The 19401-nt window shown below is 35.7% G+C and overlaps 1 protein-coding gene across 1 annotated transcript; it reads left to right on the top strand.

Annotated features, from left to right (window-relative positions):
- Nucleotides 1-18825, top strand: LOC134794284 (circadian clock-controlled protein daywake-like). Its single transcript, XM_063766040.1, has 5 exons — nucleotides 1-415; nucleotides 10275-10494; nucleotides 17124-17254; nucleotides 17716-17871; nucleotides 18649-18825. The coding sequence occupies exons 1-5, from the start codon at nucleotides 340-342 to the stop codon at nucleotides 18813-18815; spliced, it is 750 nt and encodes a 249-aa protein (XP_063622110.1). The 5' UTR covers nucleotides 1-339; the 3' UTR covers nucleotides 18816-18825.
- The last annotated feature ends 576 nt before the right edge of the window (nucleotides 18826-19401 follow it).

The following is a 19401-nucleotide window of genomic DNA, read 5'->3' as shown; positions in this document are numbered from 1 at the left end:
TTTTTACGACTGTCTGAAATTCACAAATCTGGGGGACTATTACTTATCTCATTTTCACGATATCGTAAAAACGGCTATCTTCACGCGATACCAACTGCGAACACAATTTATAAAGCGGATTAGCGAGCAGTGTTGCGTGAAAAGCAGGCTTCACATTGGCAAAGAGCTAACCGAATTTGTGCAACCGAAAATGAGAAAGAACTCGTTTCAATTTACATAAGAAGTAAGCGCGCGAAGCCAGCAGGGTCACCATTCAGTCAGTCTGTGGTCCTCGAATCGGACGCCACATTGTTTTTTTTATTTCCGATTTTTGCGCCGGCCAGTGCGTGCGTATTCGCAATGTGTGCGTATGTTTTGGTTTTCACTTTCCTCGCGGCTGCGACCTTCGTTAGTGATTGCTCGGCAAAATTAGCACGTGAGTTTTCTTTAATTACTTAACCTTAGGGCTAGGGAAGGATGCATTTTCAGGCCAGGCGGTAAATCCTGAGTATAATTTATGTTCGATAACCTAATTGCAATAATTGCAATACGGCGCATTATTTGCTAGCAATTGTGTATACCTATCCGGAGTTTGATTGTGAAATAAGGAATGACAAATGTCTATTGCAACATAGAATAGATGGTGCATATTGGTTAACTGGTTTTAGAGGTTTATTGGAGATATCGTGAGTATAATTGGCAGTATATGCATTATTTCAATTTAAGTGAGAACAAAACTTATTTACATTATCTTTAAACTGTTTATATTGCATTAATGTAGGATACAAAATGCTTCAATACTTGAGCAGGAATTATGAATAAAAAAATTTATCAACATTGGCCAGATTTTTCCATTTTAATTTAGTAATTTTCCTAGACTGAATAATTAAATTCCGTTGATAATCAGCTAAAGCTAGCTATAAAGCTAAAAAATTATAATCAGCTAACATAATTATGTTGCACATTCGACTTCACAAAACCGTTTGAAATTAACAAGTATATTGTAACAATTACAATCAGCTCCAAGACAATACTTGTCGTGGAGGGGTTCCATTCTGGTCAAGACCAGAATGGAACTGCTTGGACCAAGGTGACCAGTTCCATTTCTCCAAATATCACAGTTTAATCTCAAATGCTAGGTTATTAGATGAATTGAAAAAAAAAAACCGCTATGAGTATGCTTATAAGTATTCAGGTGTTCCCTTAATTACTCATGGAATCCATCATCAGAATTGTTGAACATTTTATCCAGGTCGATATCTTTTTTGCAAAACATGACGACGTAAAAGAACCCCGTACTTTTAGGCGACAAAGTTACTGGACTTAATAACTTGCTGAACAAACTAAACGAACGAAGACATGTCGCCAAACGTGCAATACCTACGTCGCGTTGAGGTGTTTCGTTCTGGTCTTAAGTTGGTTATAAGTTTTTTGCAGGGTAAGCAAAGAAATTTAGCACGTAATGAAACACAAATAAAGGTAGTCTTGGTGATTCACGCATCAAATAAAACTCGGTCGCACACTTGCTTAACAACGACATACGTGCCCCGGCAACGACAAATATTTCAATTCAACTACCTTACTTAGTGTAATACACGCACATTTACTATGATGTCTATGATTAACTGAGACCTTAACCTCTTGATTGTGGTACATCAATGACTTTAATATAACGTTGAAATTGTAAGTCTTCAACGGGACTCGCTTCATCATCGTAACCACTAGGTGTATATATACGACCAACTGCTCGGCAATTTCACAAGAGATTTCGATAAAAAAAATCTAGCTCAAATTCCTTCGGGAGTGGTTCGGCATGATCTGTTGTCGATCTTTGTTTAGCAACTCTAGGACTGATGCTCGCTAACTACCAGTAGGAGATGGCACCGCAAGAACAAGATCGTAATTTTGAACACCTTTCCCATTTTTTCGACACTATTTTAAGTGGGGGTAGTAATATAAGGAAGTCACAAAAACAAATGTAGGGAGGTATTCACCTAGTTTCAAATAGTATATGTCAATAATGTGTTGTGTGTTGTGTGTGTTAATAATGTGTTGTAATATTATATGTAGTAGATGGTCATTAGCTTGAAATCATATAAAGAATATTTGTATTGGGAGTACAAAAGTTGTTGTCTTACCTATAAGGAAACACGTCATAGGACTGGGAAACCTGTCGACCTCATTTCTGATCGTATAAGGTTATTGCCAGAACTGGAATGCATTAACTACTTCCCTTTTCACTTTGGTTAAGTAAATTTTAATACAGATATAATATTTGTTTCGTGAAGTTTTGTATATTCAGCAGCAGAAGTATCTAAACGAGCCAGTGCTAGACCCCCCAGGTGTCCGAAAAGAATTGCCCACACAAACTTTGCGAATTCGTTTATTGGTAGTAAAATTTTCCAGAAACTTTGAAGGACTTTTCCAATTTATTGGAAAAGTTCGATCCGCAACCTGCCTCATTAAGTCATCACTCAACATGCACTTGGCAAATGACGAACTGATTTTTAGGCAATGTCGCCTTTCTATCGGTCAAATATTTACTTCCAGATTCGTCAATCGGCAGCAATATTTACAAATAGTATGACAAAAAAAAACTGAGAAAAGTCCAGTAACCTAGCAAAGCTTTTAGCGATAGAAGAGAAAAGCAAAGTCACGGTTAATACCAGCCCTCATCAACGCTATCGGCGCTGAGGATTGATTGCGAACCGACCTTATCTTATTTATCGCTCTCCCCGCTTCTTATACGTTTTATGTCCATGTGTGCCCTAGAGACTTTTTAATACCCCTTTAATGAGCACTTACAAAGTTTTGCAGCCACTGGTAGCCACGTTTAGGAATTCAAACTTTAATGATGGGATAGAACACGATTTATGGTTTTATTAAAGGTTAGACTTAGGTTTTATTGGCAAGTCGTTAAGGCAAGTTGCTAAAGTACTATTCATATAAGTGAACGATCCTCTCTGTTGCAGTTTCTCTTAGTTCTAGTATTTATATTGCCACAATTCTAAGTATATGACATGAGAGAGAGAGAATAGAGAATGGGTAAACGATACTACTCGTACAAGGCTGCCGACCCTAGGAAAATAGTACCTAACCACCGGACGGACATTTATCGTTCAATTGCTTAACTTTCTTTAAAGTTACACTGCTAAAAAAATTTGAAGTATTTAGTCACAAGTTGCATGTGGTATTAAATAAATAAAATAATAAAATAAATAAAATAAAGTTGTGTTACATCACTGCCATCTCGTTGTGCTTATTATTTTGGCTAGTGCAATAAAAAATGTATGCTCACGTACCTATATTTAAATCGTACACTAGTCAATAAATTCTACCTTGTAGGTTGAGTTTCTATTTGACTCTAATCTGCACATTGTATGACAAATAGCATGGCAATGTCACCTAGGTATATGCTTTTGATGACATTGTAAAACCCTCACAAAAAGTACAATACTTTATGTAGTATCTATTATAAAAGTCCAGTAGGTATCTGCGAGTTAAGCACATAATGAAATCTGCATGATGAGGTTACAAATACCCCGGTAGTCAATTTGGTTCGGTGTTTTCAAAAGTTAGTCTCGCATTATTCGGTTCAGTGACGGTTTTCATGGGTAAAGAAAACAATATGTTTTCAGAGTCATGTCAGCTTTAATTACTTCTGGTTTACGCTTACGTAAGCACAAGATAAATTTACAAAATTTACGTATTGTCCGTATTTAAATTAAGTTGCAGTTTTGGTTCCTTAATATATATCATAAAAAATCCGAATTATCCATAAATAAACTTTGTATTAAAAATAAGTATAACTATACAGGTTGTACTTGTAATGGGTCAAAGAGGGTAGTTCGCCACGTTCTGCTAAGCGATAATGGTTTGATTCTCTAATTAAGCTCTGTCTCCCTAGGATAGCGGTGCCGTCATATAGCGGCCGTCTCCATACAAAATATATGGATGGAGTAATATTTTGTATAAAAACGGCCGCTATATGACGGCACCGCTATCCTAGGAAACCAGTCAACCAAAATATCATACGAATTTACTTGTGCGACAGAGAGGCAAACGTGGTTCGCGGTAGGCCCTTAGAGCTTTACTTATTTAGATTTGTAAGACAACTCTCAATGACAAAGTAATTACAAAAAACTAATTCACGGTCGGAAATTTTGGATCTGATGCACAACAATGATGAAATGATTTAGATGTACAACAATCTAAAATAGGACGTATGGTACCTAATTTCCTCCTTTTAAATTATAAAAAGAAGGCCACACAGATAAGTTGCTACAAAATTGTTCTTTTGTAACAGATAGGTTTACTGATTATAAATTTATGGGTGGCTATTTCCAGTCAGAAGCATATTCAAGGTCTCATAAATTTAAGGCCATTGTATCTTTTGTTTTGGTAAATGCAGCTTAAACGGAATAATAAGGTCATCTGTTTTTGTAACTGCTGATGGTTTTGTTTTTTTTACCTAAAACCAGGTAAATATTTTGCATTGTGTAGATATATTAAATTTGCAGCTTATTCGCTAAATTCTCACATTTTAGTATGCCTACTCTAAAAGCTTTTTGTACAGTGGAATCTTGAGCGTTAATAGGGTTTCAGGCAGGTTAAACATACTTGGCTACCGAATACCGAATGAAACATAATTTTTAACCACACCAACGCGAGGAAAATACTAAATGTAAAAGCTTTTGATCCAAAAAGAACGCTATGCGTACTTTAAATGCCTGAAAAGTTAAGATTTTAGTTATATAAGTTATTAATGTACTTAATGTGCTGTACATACTTAGCTTTAATCTATTACACAATAAATTAAAATTACAATTACGCTTACTTGAAAATCAATATTTAAAAGTCAATTCTACCATTTCTACCAGCCAAAACGAGAAAACTACTCAAAATTTGCATGGACTTAGGTACTTTGCCTTTCTTGTGCGCTGGTGTGGTGAAAACTAATTTAATAACTAAACTATTTTCTTTGTATACGAATGTTTGATAGTTTTGTCTGCATCTCGCGCGCGAAAATAAGTGCGAGCGAAATACTCGCAGTCCAATTAGCGCGAGCGTATCATATCAATATCGAAACCTATCAGATTTTAAAATCAGCTTACCGCTTCTGCATGCAGTTTGTTTGGGTCCGGTTGCGACAGCGGTCAAGGCCGCTCTCTGGTTAAACGCGTTTATTACGAGTGATCTGTAATGTGTCAAAAGCCAGACGACCTTCTCAGTTGCTATTCTTCTTTTTTGAAGATCGCGTTCGTTTTGAGAGGTATTCCATTACTTGTGCCTCATGTGCGACCCTTTAAAAAACTATACTTTACAAAAATCCGTTTTATTGTAATAAGAATAAGAAACATATTTCGCAGCAAGAGTGATGTATAAGTCATAGCAGCCATTGATAAATTAGAATCATTGCATTTTGAATTTGTTATTCATACACTTTCACGTGTCACACGTGTTCCTAAGATTGCTGGAATTTATTAAGTCTCGTAGCAAATAATATTATTGTAATTAATGAGCAGCATTTTCGTAGCTTCCGCACATAGAGTTTTGGGTGCCTAGCCAAGATGACACTCGTTGATAAAAAAAATATTATGCCCGATTCGAACTTTAAGATACGTCAATTAATAGATCTAGAAACGATATGGATTAGATGTGTCAGTGTCAAAAGTGACGTTTGTTTGAAGGAACGTCACATTTGACACTGACATATCGAATCCATATCGTTTCTAGATCGATTAATTGACATATCTTAAAGTTCGAATTGGGCCGATTAAGTATCAACTGTAGGTATATACAGTGTATACGCGATCACGATCAGTTCTGAGTGGGCCTAAAATATATGATTACCAAATTAGCGTGTGAGATTTCGTTAGATTAATGTTTGTCTGGTCTCAGTTGTGAGAGACATTATATTGTCATAATTTAAGAATTGCATGTTTATAATACACGCGATGAAATAAATATCTTTTTTTTGTTCTAACGCAAACATTTGCGCATGATTAATTTCCGATGGCTGTTATTTTACTTGCAAATGATGCTTATCATGTACATATATGTCTTTTTTATCATATTTATATAAAGTTATATACTCACTGAGTATAATTGCATGAATTCTATAGTAATTTAAATTGTATTTTTCTTATTTACTCGTAATGCATGTTCATTATAAGATGTAATAATATTTTGAAAAGATGTGGCCCGCCGAGTTTGTTGCCGGTCCCGTATTGGGATACCCTCCTCCAATTGAAGGGGGATTTAAATCTTCTCGAGGCAGCGGTGTACGGTTGGAGCCGGTATAGCTTTATTTGACGTTCATAAGCGCATTGTAATATGCCTACTTGAATAAACTATTTTTTATCTTATCTTATCTTATCTTATCTTATCTTATCTTATCTTATCTTATCTTATCTTATCTTATCTTATCATAAAACAATGATGATAGAATATAACTGTATTGAGGCTTTGGTTTTAGAAAAGAACAGATAAGAGACACCAAAATGTTTGTCGAACAATATTTAAGTATCAAATTACTCGTGCGTAATATCTATCTATACATATAATAAAGCTGAAGACGGTCGAAAGTCTGTACATGGAAGATATTTGAAAAAAAGTTGGCTGGGGATACTTAGAATCGATAACAGAACACGTTCCAAAAGTTTTTAGAATTTTTGTCTGTTTGTCTGTTTATCTGTTTGTCTGTTTATTTGAACGCGCATCACGTGAAAACGGCTGAACGGATTTTGATGAAAACTTTACTAATCTGTCGAGAAAATCCCCGGCCAGGTTATAGGCTATAAAAATTCAACCCCTAAAAGGGGGGGTAGCCACAACACTCGATTGACTTAAGTTTGCCCCTGAATCTTATGGCGCTACTTAGGAAGGAGGGGCAAACTTTTTTCAAATATGTGCTACCACTATTGAGTACCCTGGTAAACTAACAGATGGCGCTGAATTTAATACGTTGTGACATGAATAAGCCACCGAAGAAAGATTTTGCCAAATTAACTCTAAGTTTAGAAGAGTGGTTAGTGTGGCTAGTGGCTTTTAGGCAAAATAAGCACTTGCTTAGGGCACCACGTCTAGGTGGCACCAAAACCGTAGGCAAAAAAAAGCGCAGGGCTGCATCAGCATTGCAGTCGTCGTGGAGTAGGTACCTACATGAAACTTTTATACGTGTACAAGTACCCATCTAATAACGAAGGGTCGTAGGGATCAAGTAAGAGAGTGAGGGTACGTAAAAACATCTCCAACGTAGGTTTCGATTTGACCTTACGCGGAGGACCTTGAAGTCATGGAAAAAATCTTGTTTTCGGGCTTGCGGCCCGCCGATTTTTGCGACATAGGTTACCGATTTTATAGCGAATTATGCTCTCTTGCACGCCAGATTTGTCGGCCAAGCCGAGTTGCTCCTTAGCCGCGATCCTGAGACCTAACTGTCAAAGTGTTATGAGGGGCCCCGTGAAAGCCGAAAACTAAAAGCATCCTATCAAGTAGCGCTTTCGAGTGAAGCCAAAGAGCGAGTAGTAGAAGAGTCGTGATTACATGCATAGATTCGATTTCAAGCCACTCTTTTGCAGTTCGGCGTAAGATCTTATGCGAGGTCTTCTGCCTTATGGCAAAGTTGATCTTTTGCCTTAATTACACTTGGGCGTGGATTCAAATGCAAGCTTTCCTCTTTCGCAGCTGGGCCTTCTGCCTTGCTCACACTTCGCCAATTCAATTCACTTGGTCAATTCCAAGCTCTGCTTTCTTGCATCTTTTCTGTATGAAAACAACCTCGCTGAGACCCTTAAATGTCGAGCCCTATGCGAAGCTAGGCTGATAGAAAACTGTCCCATCCCTTCTCTGTATGAAATCCTGGATGTGCGCCTGGTTGGGAATAAAAGTAAAAATGTGCAACTGTCTATCAAATTGCGTTTTTTATATCAAAAAATTTTCGCGCTCGCTTCGCTCGCGTTTACAATAACATTATAAGATATGATAAAAGTGACATTAGGGTGGCAACTGCAGCAGCATTACTCTGTTGCAACGTTACTGCTGCAGCACTGTCAGTTTTCGTGATAAAATGATGTGACTGATTTCCATACTAAAAGTAAAAATGTACAACTCTCTATCAAATTGCATTTTTATATCGAAAAATTTTCGCGCTCGCTTCGCTCGCGTTTTCAATAACTTTCTAAGATATGGCGACTTCAGCAGCATTACTCTGTTGCAACGTTACTGCTGTAGCACTGTCAATTTTCGTGATAAAATGATGTGACTGATTTCCATACCAAAAGTAAAAATTTACAACTGTCTATCAAATTGCGTTTTTATATCGAAGTATTTCCGCTTTCGCTTCGCTCTCGTTTTCAATAACTTTCTAAGATATGGTGACTGCAGCAGCATTACTCTGCTGCAACGTTACTCCTGCAGCACTGTCAATTTTCGTGATAAAATGATGTGACTGATTTCCATACTGAAAGTAAAAATGTACAACTGTCTATCAAATTGCGTTTTTATATTGAAAAAATTTCGCGCTCGCTTCGCTCGCCTTTTCAATAACTTTTTAAGATATGATAAAGGTGACGTTCGGGTGGCGACTGCAGCAGCATTACTCTGTTGCATCGTTACTGCTGCAGCACTGTCAATTTTCGTGATAAAATATAATATAGGTACCCTTACTGTATCGTCCGATATACACCTACTACTCTGTCGTTTAAATCACGTGTAAAATTTGAATAAGGGCGAAAAAAACTATTGATTTTGGAGTGTAGTTTTATTTAGGGGTACCTAATTGTAAAAATTTTAATTGTCAACTTTACTTCAAGTTCCGCCTCCAGGGGAGAGGGAGAGAAATTAGGATTAGAAATTAGCCGCTTACTGACACAGACCGAATTCCACGCGGGCGGAGCCGCGGGCACAGCTAGTATATAAATAAATCATTTTCTATATTTCTCGTATCATAAATCTTTCTGAGTTAATAAAGCAAACAATTGTGAAATGGGTTCCTGGCAACAATAATAATATCATATATAATTTATCATGGAAATCAAGGGGAAAGGCCTTTGCCCAGCAGTGGGACACCATAACGGGCTCATTAAAAAAAAAGTTATAAAGTTATAAGGTTAAATGAACGCACTGCGATTACTTTTAAGGGGTTTCAGATTTGCAAGTGCTTGCGTTTATGAAGCATGTCGTACTTTACACGTTTTGCGATTCTGAAACCGCAAGAAATATTCGCAGTGCGTTCTTAGCCAGTTGACTACTTTTATTACATTCCTGTTTTTTTATTATAACAATGTCACAATATTATGTATAATAACTTGGAATTTCTCCGTCAACTGAAACTTAACTGATACAGTCAGCATCTAAGTAAGTTAAAGATCACCTAATCGGCAGGTTTATTGGTGATATCGCCACTTTTGTTAAAGCTGTAAGCTTTTAATTTCGTTTAGTAATACCACTGTATATATCCTGTTTGCAAATAAGCTGTAATATGTTGTACGAGTTATTAAAGCAAGATAAATTAACCGGCTAAGCACCTACATCATTAATTCGCCATCACATCGTCGTGTTCATACACAGAAAAAGGTCAACTACCTACACTACACGTAGCCATAATAATAACTCAAAGATAATTAAAAGGACCTTGTCACACTGCCTTCCCAACTTAACCTAAAATCATGTAGTCATTATAACTAAGGGCCATTGCATCGGAGCGGCCAAGGTGTTCACAATATTTAAACACGCTCTCTAACGCCCAAATAGAGGCGTGTTCATATATTTGTGAGCACCTCAGCCGCTCCGATATATCTGATGGTGACTGCATAACTGAACTGTAAAAAACTAAAAATCCTATAATGTATCATTATCGTTGTACGAATGTTTTATACTGTTTACCATTCTATATGCTCCTTAAATCCTTGCGTGCATGCCGCAAAGTAATATCGATCATGAAATATTGCAACATGACAGATGTAGTTTAAATGGCTAATATTAGAATGGCAAATCGTAAGGACGTTTGGTTTAATACGCAAAGTTTTATGTAGAGGAGGTAGGGGACTATTGGGCAGTCGGGAGGCTCGGGCACCCCCTTGTAACAAGTGCAGATTTACAAGGGGGTGCCCGAGCCTCCCAATGGTTTCTTACCTCCCCTACTGTTACTATGACCCCTAGAACAGGACTTTTAGGCGTTGTAGCATAACTGGATGCGCGATTCAGGTATTGGTCAGTACTGATAATTCAGCTACTTTTAGTCGCATTCAAGAAGCTACCGTAAAGTAACACTGTTTATTTTAATATTACAGCGGATTTCATTCACCCCTGCAACAACACGGAGCCGGCCTGCCTGATAAAGGCTACCCAAGACGCAGTGCTGCCCTTTACAAAAGGCCTCCCGGACATCGGGGTGCCATCCCTGGACCCCTTCGTTATTGACGAACTGCCCATCCAACTGCCTGGAGTCAAAGTCACCTTTCTGGATGGAAAAGCAACGGGACTGAGGAAATGCCAAGTGCTGAATGTTGAGTAAGTTTATAATTTTACATGTTGAAATTCTTGTTTTTGAAGCTCAGAACCCTAAATAATGTACTACCTATTTAAAAATGTATGTTCAATGTCACCAAAATAATGGCTACAATTAAAATACATGGATAATGATTATCACTATCACTACACTTTATAATAGCCAGAGAGCTAGCCACGTCAATAGGTATGCAATTTATAGAGCCACGAAATCCCTCTAGTTAGAGTGCCATACTATCATTATTAATTAATCCGGGCGCCTGGCAGCTGTTCAGCGGTGGGTGTGGGAGTGGATGGGCAACAAAGGAGTTGTAAAATCAATTGAAGGTATGCAATTTATAGAGCTCTGAGTTTGGTGTGATAAAATAGCTAATTATGTATTTAATTCAAATATAACAATGCCAGGCGTTTTATTTGGTGGAAAAGTAGTGCCAGGTGATAAAAATACACAATCACTTGTGCGCCTGCAGGAAGATCACGCCTAGGTAAGTGTTAGGAAAAAGTAAAAGACATACAGACAGTGCAATTTGCTCGTGATCTTCCTGCAGGCGCACAAGTGATTGTGTATTTTCATCACCTGGCACTACTTTTCCCACAAATAAAACGCCTGGCATTGTTATATTCGAATTAAATACATAATTAGCTATTATACCACATCAAACTCAGAGCTCTATAAATTGCACACCTTCAATTGATTTTACAACCCCTTTGTTGCCCATCCACTCCCGCACCCACCGCTGAACAGCTGCCAGGCGCCCGGATTAATTAATAATGATAGTATGGCACACTAACTAGAGGGATTTCGTGGCTCTATAAATTGCATACCTCTTGACGTGGCTAGCTCTCCGGCTATAAAACGAAGTCCCCCGCCGTTTCTGTCTGTGTGAATGTATGTTCGCGATAAACTCAAAAACTACTGAACAGATTTTCATGCAGTTTTCACCTTTCAATAGAGTGATTATTGAGGAAGGTTTAGGTATATAATTTGTCAAGGTTTTGTGTAACCCGTGCGAAGCCGGGCGGGTCGCTAGTGACTAATAAATGTTATCTCAAAAATAAATGAAAATTCTCCAATCAAGTTTCTGAAGTCGAAGTAAGGACATTAAGTAAGGACACCGTGTAACCTTTATTTTAATAAATCAAACATGTCCAGAAATGTGGAAACACTTTCTCGAACAACGGACGTTCAAACCGGTTTGACATGTCATCATAGTCGACCTTGACACTATTGTTTCACAGTTATTTAATATACATATAAACATAAAGTTGATATCGCAATTTTATATTTTGTGTTTTCCAAGGTAACGAAATTATAGTGATAATATCATGATAATGGATCTTAGTTGAATCATGTCGACTTTTAGACTAAAAAAATATACCGATTACAGTGTAATTAACAGCACACTCGTTAATGTACTTAACTGGTTTACTATGAACAATTTGCTTCTTAATGCTAAGAAAACTAAATGCATTAGATTTTCTTTGCCGAATGTTAAACCAGTCGATACTAAGATACTTTTGAATAATGAATGCTTAGAGACGGTAGATAAAGCACTGTTTCTTGGTTTAACATTGGACAAAAATCTACAATGGAGTCCTCATATAAGAACACTAGCAAACAAATTAAGTTCGGCCGCTTACGCTGTGAGGAGAATTAGACAATTGACTAATGTTGAAACAGCTCGCCTTGTTTATTATAGTTATTTTCATAGTGTAATGTCATATGGTATTCTGGTTTGGGGCAAAGCAGCTGACATACAGACTATATTTGTCTTACAAAAGAGAGCCATTCGTTCTATATATAATTTAAGGGTGCGTGAATCATTAAGAGAACTTTTTAAAGAAATTAATATTTTAACTGTAGCTTCCCAATACATATATGATAGTATTATTTATGTTGTTAAGAATCTAGACTCCTTCACTAAGAATTCTGATGTCCATAACTATAATACTAGAAATAAAAACAAGCTTGCTATCAGAAAGTTTCGTGTTCGTAAAGTACAGAAGTCATTCGTTGGGCAATGCATTCATTTTTATAACAAGTTACCTGAGGATGCTTTAAGATTACCCTTTCCAGCTCTTAAGAATTACTTAAAAAAGTCATTGATGTTGAAGGCTTATTACAGAGTCGAGGACTACTTGACAGACAAACATGCATGGTCCAAACCAGAAACTGTAATAACGACAAGTAGCAATTAAAAGCATTGTATTATGTGTAGAGTTAAAGGTGACTCAGCTCAGGTAAGAATGCACATCAAATTGTATGAAAGCATCTCATAAAAATCAGTCAGATTCATATAATATGTATTCTCATTTCTTTTAATGTTTTTTTTTCTTTTCCTTTTGTATGAATTTGATATGTTTTCTGAAAGAGCTACGTATTTATATAAAGTTATGTACTCACTGAGTATAATTGCATGAATTCTATAGTAATTTAAATTGTATTTTTCTTAATTACTCGTAATGCATGTTAATTATAAGATGTAATAATGTTTTGAAAAGATGTGTCCCGCCGAGTTTGTTGCCGGTCCCATATTGGGATACCCTCCTCCAATTGAGGGGGGATTTAAATCTTCTCGGGGCAGAGGTGTATGGTTGGAGCCGGTAAAGGTTTATTTGACGTTCATAAGCGCATTGTAATATGCCTACTTGAATAAACTATTTTTTATCCTTTATCTTTTAATTCTATTTTCATGAAGTTACCCGGTTGTCCGGTTATACTGACACATTTCACAGATTTACTGGTTTTCGTGGCCGTCCCCACGTCTTTCCCTGCGAGGACGTTTGGTGCGTGCGTGGCGTTTAAGTTATTTTAGTTTTGATTCTCGGTGACAAATTAATAATTGGTACAAGGTTAATAAAACTCATCTCTCACAACGGAATTTAAGATTAATTTGGAAAAAATTACAAAAATAAGAAGTTAATCAACTATGCTTTATATGACATCCGCTTAGTATGACGTATTTGTCACTTCCCTTCGATATCTATGCATATTTGAACCTCATCTCACAGGAGGGTCATATAAATTGATAACTCTGCGCAGATCAGTCCTCTGTGGCCCGGTCATGTACTTAGGCATCCCACACAGATTGCCTCACAGCAATTACCGGCGCGGTGCATTATTCTCACAGTTGCGTAAACCGACTTTGAACGAACCTTTTGTTGCTTTACTGCCTGTGAGAACTTAAACTTGAAGGTTCAATGAACGTAACCTTGCAAAAAATCGTCCACTGTTTCAAATAGGCTTGTGTCCCTTGAAATTGTGGCATTGTAAATAATGTTAGTTAACTTGTAGGTATCTGCACCATCACTCAGTGACTTATAATAGCCGTAATCCACATTGGAAAACTCATTGAAGCTTACCGTATTCTCGCAAAATAAATTCCAAATTCAAAAGTAGGTTTACTAATTGCCTGCCATTTTACGAGTAGATTCAATTATCTAATAAAACAAAAAAAAAACATGTTCAGATGAAACTCTTTAATTTCGTATCTTTAAAAATGTATGTTGTTAATTAAACTTAAGGTCACTGTGGGTAAGTCCGTCTACAAGGCAAGTCCGTCAACACGTTATAACTTTTGAATTTGAAGGCGTATGCGACTTTGGAGTCCAGTCGATTAACCAGTTCTTCGCGCTAGTTCCGTCACTGTAAAACAGATGGCGCTGTGACAACCAACTTCAGAGCAATCCGCCTCAACAAGTCATTTCGTGTTTTGAACTCGAAGTCATAGTGCGACAGCCGTTCGAAAAAAAAAATTTAAAAATTGTTTTTGAATAGATTGTGCATCAAAAAGTAACTACGTAGGTAGCATAAGAAACAGTTGTCTTTATTCTATTTTTAAAATATCAGAAATTAGCTTAGTTTTGTAATTATACGTTCCACAATTTATCATATTAAAATTTGACTAAGTTGGAAAGTCCGTCTATTATGTTCAAGGCAAGTCCGTCATATGCCGGACTTTCGTTAAATCAGAGATTACCAACTGTTTGTGCGACTTTAATATTATAACGATTTGATAAGGTATCAAAAAATCCTCCTGACTTTGAGCATGATGTTACTTAATTAAATTTTGATCTCAGTAAATTAAAAGAAACGATTAAAATTCATTTTAAAATTACTATTGAACTTTTATTTCGGAAATCAAAAAAATAATTATGTTTAATTATTTGCCAAAAAAGGTTTACCACCCCATTTTGGTAGTATATGCCGGACTTGCCTTTGTTTTAGAAAAATGGTGTTTATTTCGAATCTGAACCGTATATTAACAAGTTTAAAATACACTTTTCATTGTCTTGATCCGTTCTTTTTAGGAATTTGACTACGAACATATATACACCCATAGATTGGCTGATATCATAACTAGACGGACTTCCCTTAAACTGCACGGGAAGTCCGTCTACTCGCCGAATTTTAAAAAATGCCATTGTTTTTGCTTAATTTGTGCTTGAAATGATCTGTCACTAAGGCTAAACTATTAATTATTAAATTCTTCATCGTATGCGATTACAAGCAGTAACATAGGTGAATAATTAACGGAACTAGATCACTCCAAAGTAAAAAAAAAAAAAGTATGCCGGACTTCGCCACAGTGACTTATATGCCTTTTAATGAAATCCTAATATTGAACAATATGTTTTCGTTTCAAATTTATTAATACTACTCACTTAGTTACCTTAGTTTATGTTGAAAATTGTATTTTTCACTGAATATCGTTAATATTTTTGAAAATGCGTCAAATGCGAGAGAGCGGATACGATATATGAATAACAACTAGGTACTTACATACCATAAATGATAAACACAAATAACCATTGAAATCAAAACATTAACATAGATTTATTTATTGTGTGTACATAACGGGTGTGTAATGCTTAATATAATTATAAAAAAAACTATCATACATTTGTTATAACGCCATTGATATATTATTATATGTTATAATGTAATTTTTATTATACGTTTCCTTTGTTATATTGTGGTTTCATCTAAACTGTCATTGATATAATGCCTATTGTGATATAATTTTTAAATCGTATATAGACATATATTATAATGACATTTGTTATATTATATTTTTGTATAACGTAATACTTCATACAATTTTATCAAATATAAATACATATATATTGCATAACTTTTTTTTCATGTTTCAAAATATTATTTCATGTAATGATAACGTTTACACACTTTTTATAACTAGTACGCAGACCTACTTCTTATAGCTATTTTATTCTAGGGAGGTCGCAGTTATAACCTAACCTAACCAATATTTTCACGGTTTTCGATTCTGCGGGAGCCGCAGTTCAAATCTAACCTGAACCACTTTTTTGTTAGGTATTTTATTCTATGGAGGGTCAAAGTTCTAACCTAACCTAACCCATTTATGTCATGCAACTATTATGCAACATAAATAATTATGTGATGTCACTTGTTATAACAAATAATATGCTTTAGAGTATGTAATAATTATGGCAATGTATAATAGACGAAGTGTAAATATACCTTATGATCGTTATACCAATAATAACATTATGTATACCGTTAATTAGGTATTACGGTAGTATGCCATTTATTACGTTATTCGAGATAACGATATGTCAAACTATAATATATGTAAAGTAATTATAACAAATGGAATGCACCCGTACATAACAGCAATAAATACTAGATGAAAATAATTGCGCTAACCGTTTATTATACGGTTTGAAACTTAGCCATCGTCTAGACACCATTACCGTTCTTATCAATAAATTTGTCTGCGTCTGCTGTCTATCTAATATTTCTCATAAAACAATACGGCTTGCAAACTTTATTAATTTATAAGTTTTGATGTGTATCATACCTTTTCTATAAATTACTTAAACTGTAGGTACAGACGGACTTTAATCATTCGTATTAGTTATCCCATATCTTGTAGGAATATGGTATTATTAATTCTATCAAAACTATAAAAAACGCCTGGGGTGTCCATCAAATCTGGAGTTCATGGATGGTCCCACCATTCTTAAACATTTCATAAATCAGCTTTACATTTATTAAAATTGTCTCGATTGTTATGTTACTTTTCAATCACACTTTAATAACAGTTTCAATCTTGTTAATTTTCCATATACATAATATAGTGAAACTTGTTAGTATTTACAAGCACGTAACAATCGCTAAAATCGCAACAAGTGATAATCGTCGGCAAATTGAAGTTAAATAAATTACCTTTTAATACTGTTCTTTGCCTGTTTAAAATTTTAAAGTACAAATATCTGGACACGCCTCTATTGTCAAGGCGCTAGAGCGCGTGTTCAGATATTTTTGAGCACCTCGGCCGCTCCGATATATCTGATGACGACTGTACCGAATGATTTTCCGTTCATTTGTGATTTTTTGTGGGTTTTCAAGTTGGTACCTATCATTTTATCTAATAGCATGTAATAAAATTATCATTTAAAATCGTTTCACCTACTTGAATATTTTGCCCAACTACGATTGATTTAACAGCCCGTAACGGCCACTGGAAAAATGATTCAACGAATTCCAGATTAAATAGTTTTTTAAATTACTTAATTGGATGGGGGCAGGGTGGCACTGACGTGTATTCCTCAAATTAATATAATAAGAAATTACGTTTTATTTCCAGGGCTTATCTGGAGAAGAACGTTTTCCAGCTGCAGGTGCGATGCAACATCACCATCAAGGGCAAATACACAGCGGTCGGCAGACTGCTCCTCTTCCCCATCAACGGAGAAGGCGACGCTAAGATCAAAATCGGTAAGTATTTGTAGCAACTAAATATAAGGATAAAACATAAATGTTACATTCGGATGCCGACGACATTTTCGCATAAACCTAGTAGTTAGTCTGATAGGTATATCAATGATTTAAACTGCTCAATGTATGCACTGATTCGTAAAAACGTATATTGTACGTTTCGATGTTGCCTTTTCACTGCTTACCATTTCTAAAGTGTTATTCTATGGAACTTGCTAACTATGTAAACAAACCGCCATATTGAAATTGTCTCTGAATTATGAATTTACTAGTGACTTTTGTTTACATAGTTAGCAAGTTCCATAGAATCACACTTTAGAATAGGCATCAACCTAAAGATTTCAGTAGTTAATTTTCACAAAAGTGACTCGTTGGCAAACATATATATTTTAATCCCCTTTGGTGATGAGGTTATTAGATTATGAGTATTGTATTTTTAATAAGTACTGTTTTCTTTTCAGTGAACTCCGTTATCAAAATGGACATCAAGACTAAATACTACAAAGACAACGAGGGCCGCGACCACTTCGGCATCAAAAGCTACAGATACACTTTCGACTATGGTGATAGAATTTTCTACAATATCACCAATCTCTTCAAGGGAAACCCCGAATTAAGTAAGTGAATTTTCTGTTTTTTAGTTGCCTACTTATTTAAATGTAGTTACTTACATACCGTTAAATTGCGAAAGCGTTAGAAAGCATAGAAGAAAGTTAGGAGTAAGCGTAGAAATAACATCAATTTTTTTCCGGAAACACTGACAAAACTTAAATGCAATAATAATTATTAGTTTTACAGAAAGTTAATTGTAGACCTAACTATACAAATTATTTAAAAAATTATAAACGCTTACCACCTCGGCCGATAACCTGAAACGCCGCAAATATTGCTCCTTAAGAAACAGCTACATTTTCGTGGCGTTGGGGATTGAACTTTAGGATTGAGCCCATGTTGACTCTTTAAAGATTTGTCGGCGTGCCTAATATACTTCCAGGTGACCAGGATGACTAGCCACTATTTTGCACAGCGAATAATTATGTATCGCTATTCAGCAGGGCAATACGCTCAGCCCGGTGACAGCTATCGAGCACAAATTTAATATTTATCTTTGAAATACCTTGGTTATTTTTACTGTGTAGTATAATTATGTTTGTATTGATTTTTATCATTGATGAATATACGTTCGATAGACGCCTGTTGATATTCCACAGTTCTGGCAATTTTACTCTGTCGTCTTGAATAGACCTCATCCGGGCAGGCGTTTTTAGTTTTGGTGTTGAATATTACATTGCAATATTCAAGCTGATCCCCATAACGAGGGTTAAATATTTTCATAATATGTTATAATATTTCCTATTACTGTCTATTGATTACAATGTTAAAATATTTTTCAGGTAACACAGTGCTCGTATTCCTGAATGAAAACTGGAGGACAGTCACGGAAGAATTCGGAAAGCCAGTCGTAGACTATGCCATGAACGTCGTTGTGTCTACAGCAACGAAGTTCTTCAACGCTGTGCCTTACGATGAGCTGCTATACGTACCCATTCCTAAATATTGAAAAACATAATTTAAAAGTTAATCGATTATACTTACCACTCATTTGTTTAAAACCGTGTGGTGTTATCCGGTTCGTGATGAGAATGGACATTTATTTATGTAGTTGTCACTGACATGAAAATGATTGATAGGTACAGAATATCAGTCATTGGAGATTTAATGAATAATTTTCTTGATTTTATATACCACAAAGTACTTGTTAGACAGCCAAGTAGATTTGAATCCGGCACACATAATTATTAATGTTGTAATTCATTATCTTTAATACCTGACAAAACTTCGACAAGGGGTAGGTATTATATTGTAGGCAGTCTATTTTCCATTCGAAGTATTAAATACATGACAAATACTTAAGATCGGTAAATTATAAACAACTTATTTCAAACTACATTCCTATTCTGATAGCGGACTGAGTAAGTGTTGATATTAGCAATCGATTTAATTATTTTAAGTTGAATGTGAGAATTAAAAACCACCTTTACGTAGCCTTAAATCGAGGCCTTTTAAATGTTAGGTACTTAAGCAATTAATATGAGTAATATATACGAAACAGAAGTTAAATAAAAGAGATTATATTCAATGTAGTA

Source organism: Cydia splendana, chromosome 10 (genome assembly GCF_910591565.1).
Source record: "Cydia splendana chromosome 10, ilCydSple1.2, whole genome shotgun sequence".
NCBI classification, from domain to species: domain Eukaryota; kingdom Metazoa; phylum Arthropoda; class Insecta; order Lepidoptera; family Tortricidae; genus Cydia; species Cydia splendana.
This window is presented reverse-complemented; position numbering and strand designations above follow the sequence as displayed.

What these genes read in the sequence shown, in the direction of transcription:
- LOC134794284 (XM_063766040.1), top strand. Translation starts at nt 340, where the DNA reads ATGTGTGCGTATGTTTTGGTTTTCACTTTCCTCGCGGCTGCGACCTTC. An exon ending in TTGCTCGGCAAAATTAGCAC is followed by an intron (nt 416 to 10,274) that starts GTGAGTTTTCTT and finishes TTAATATTACAG; the next exon opens with CGGATTTCATTCACCCCTGC. An exon ending in CGACGCTAAGATCAAAATCG is followed by an intron (nt 17,255 to 17,715) that starts GTAAGTATTTGT and finishes TTTTCTTTTCAG; the next exon opens with TGAACTCCGTTATCAAAATG.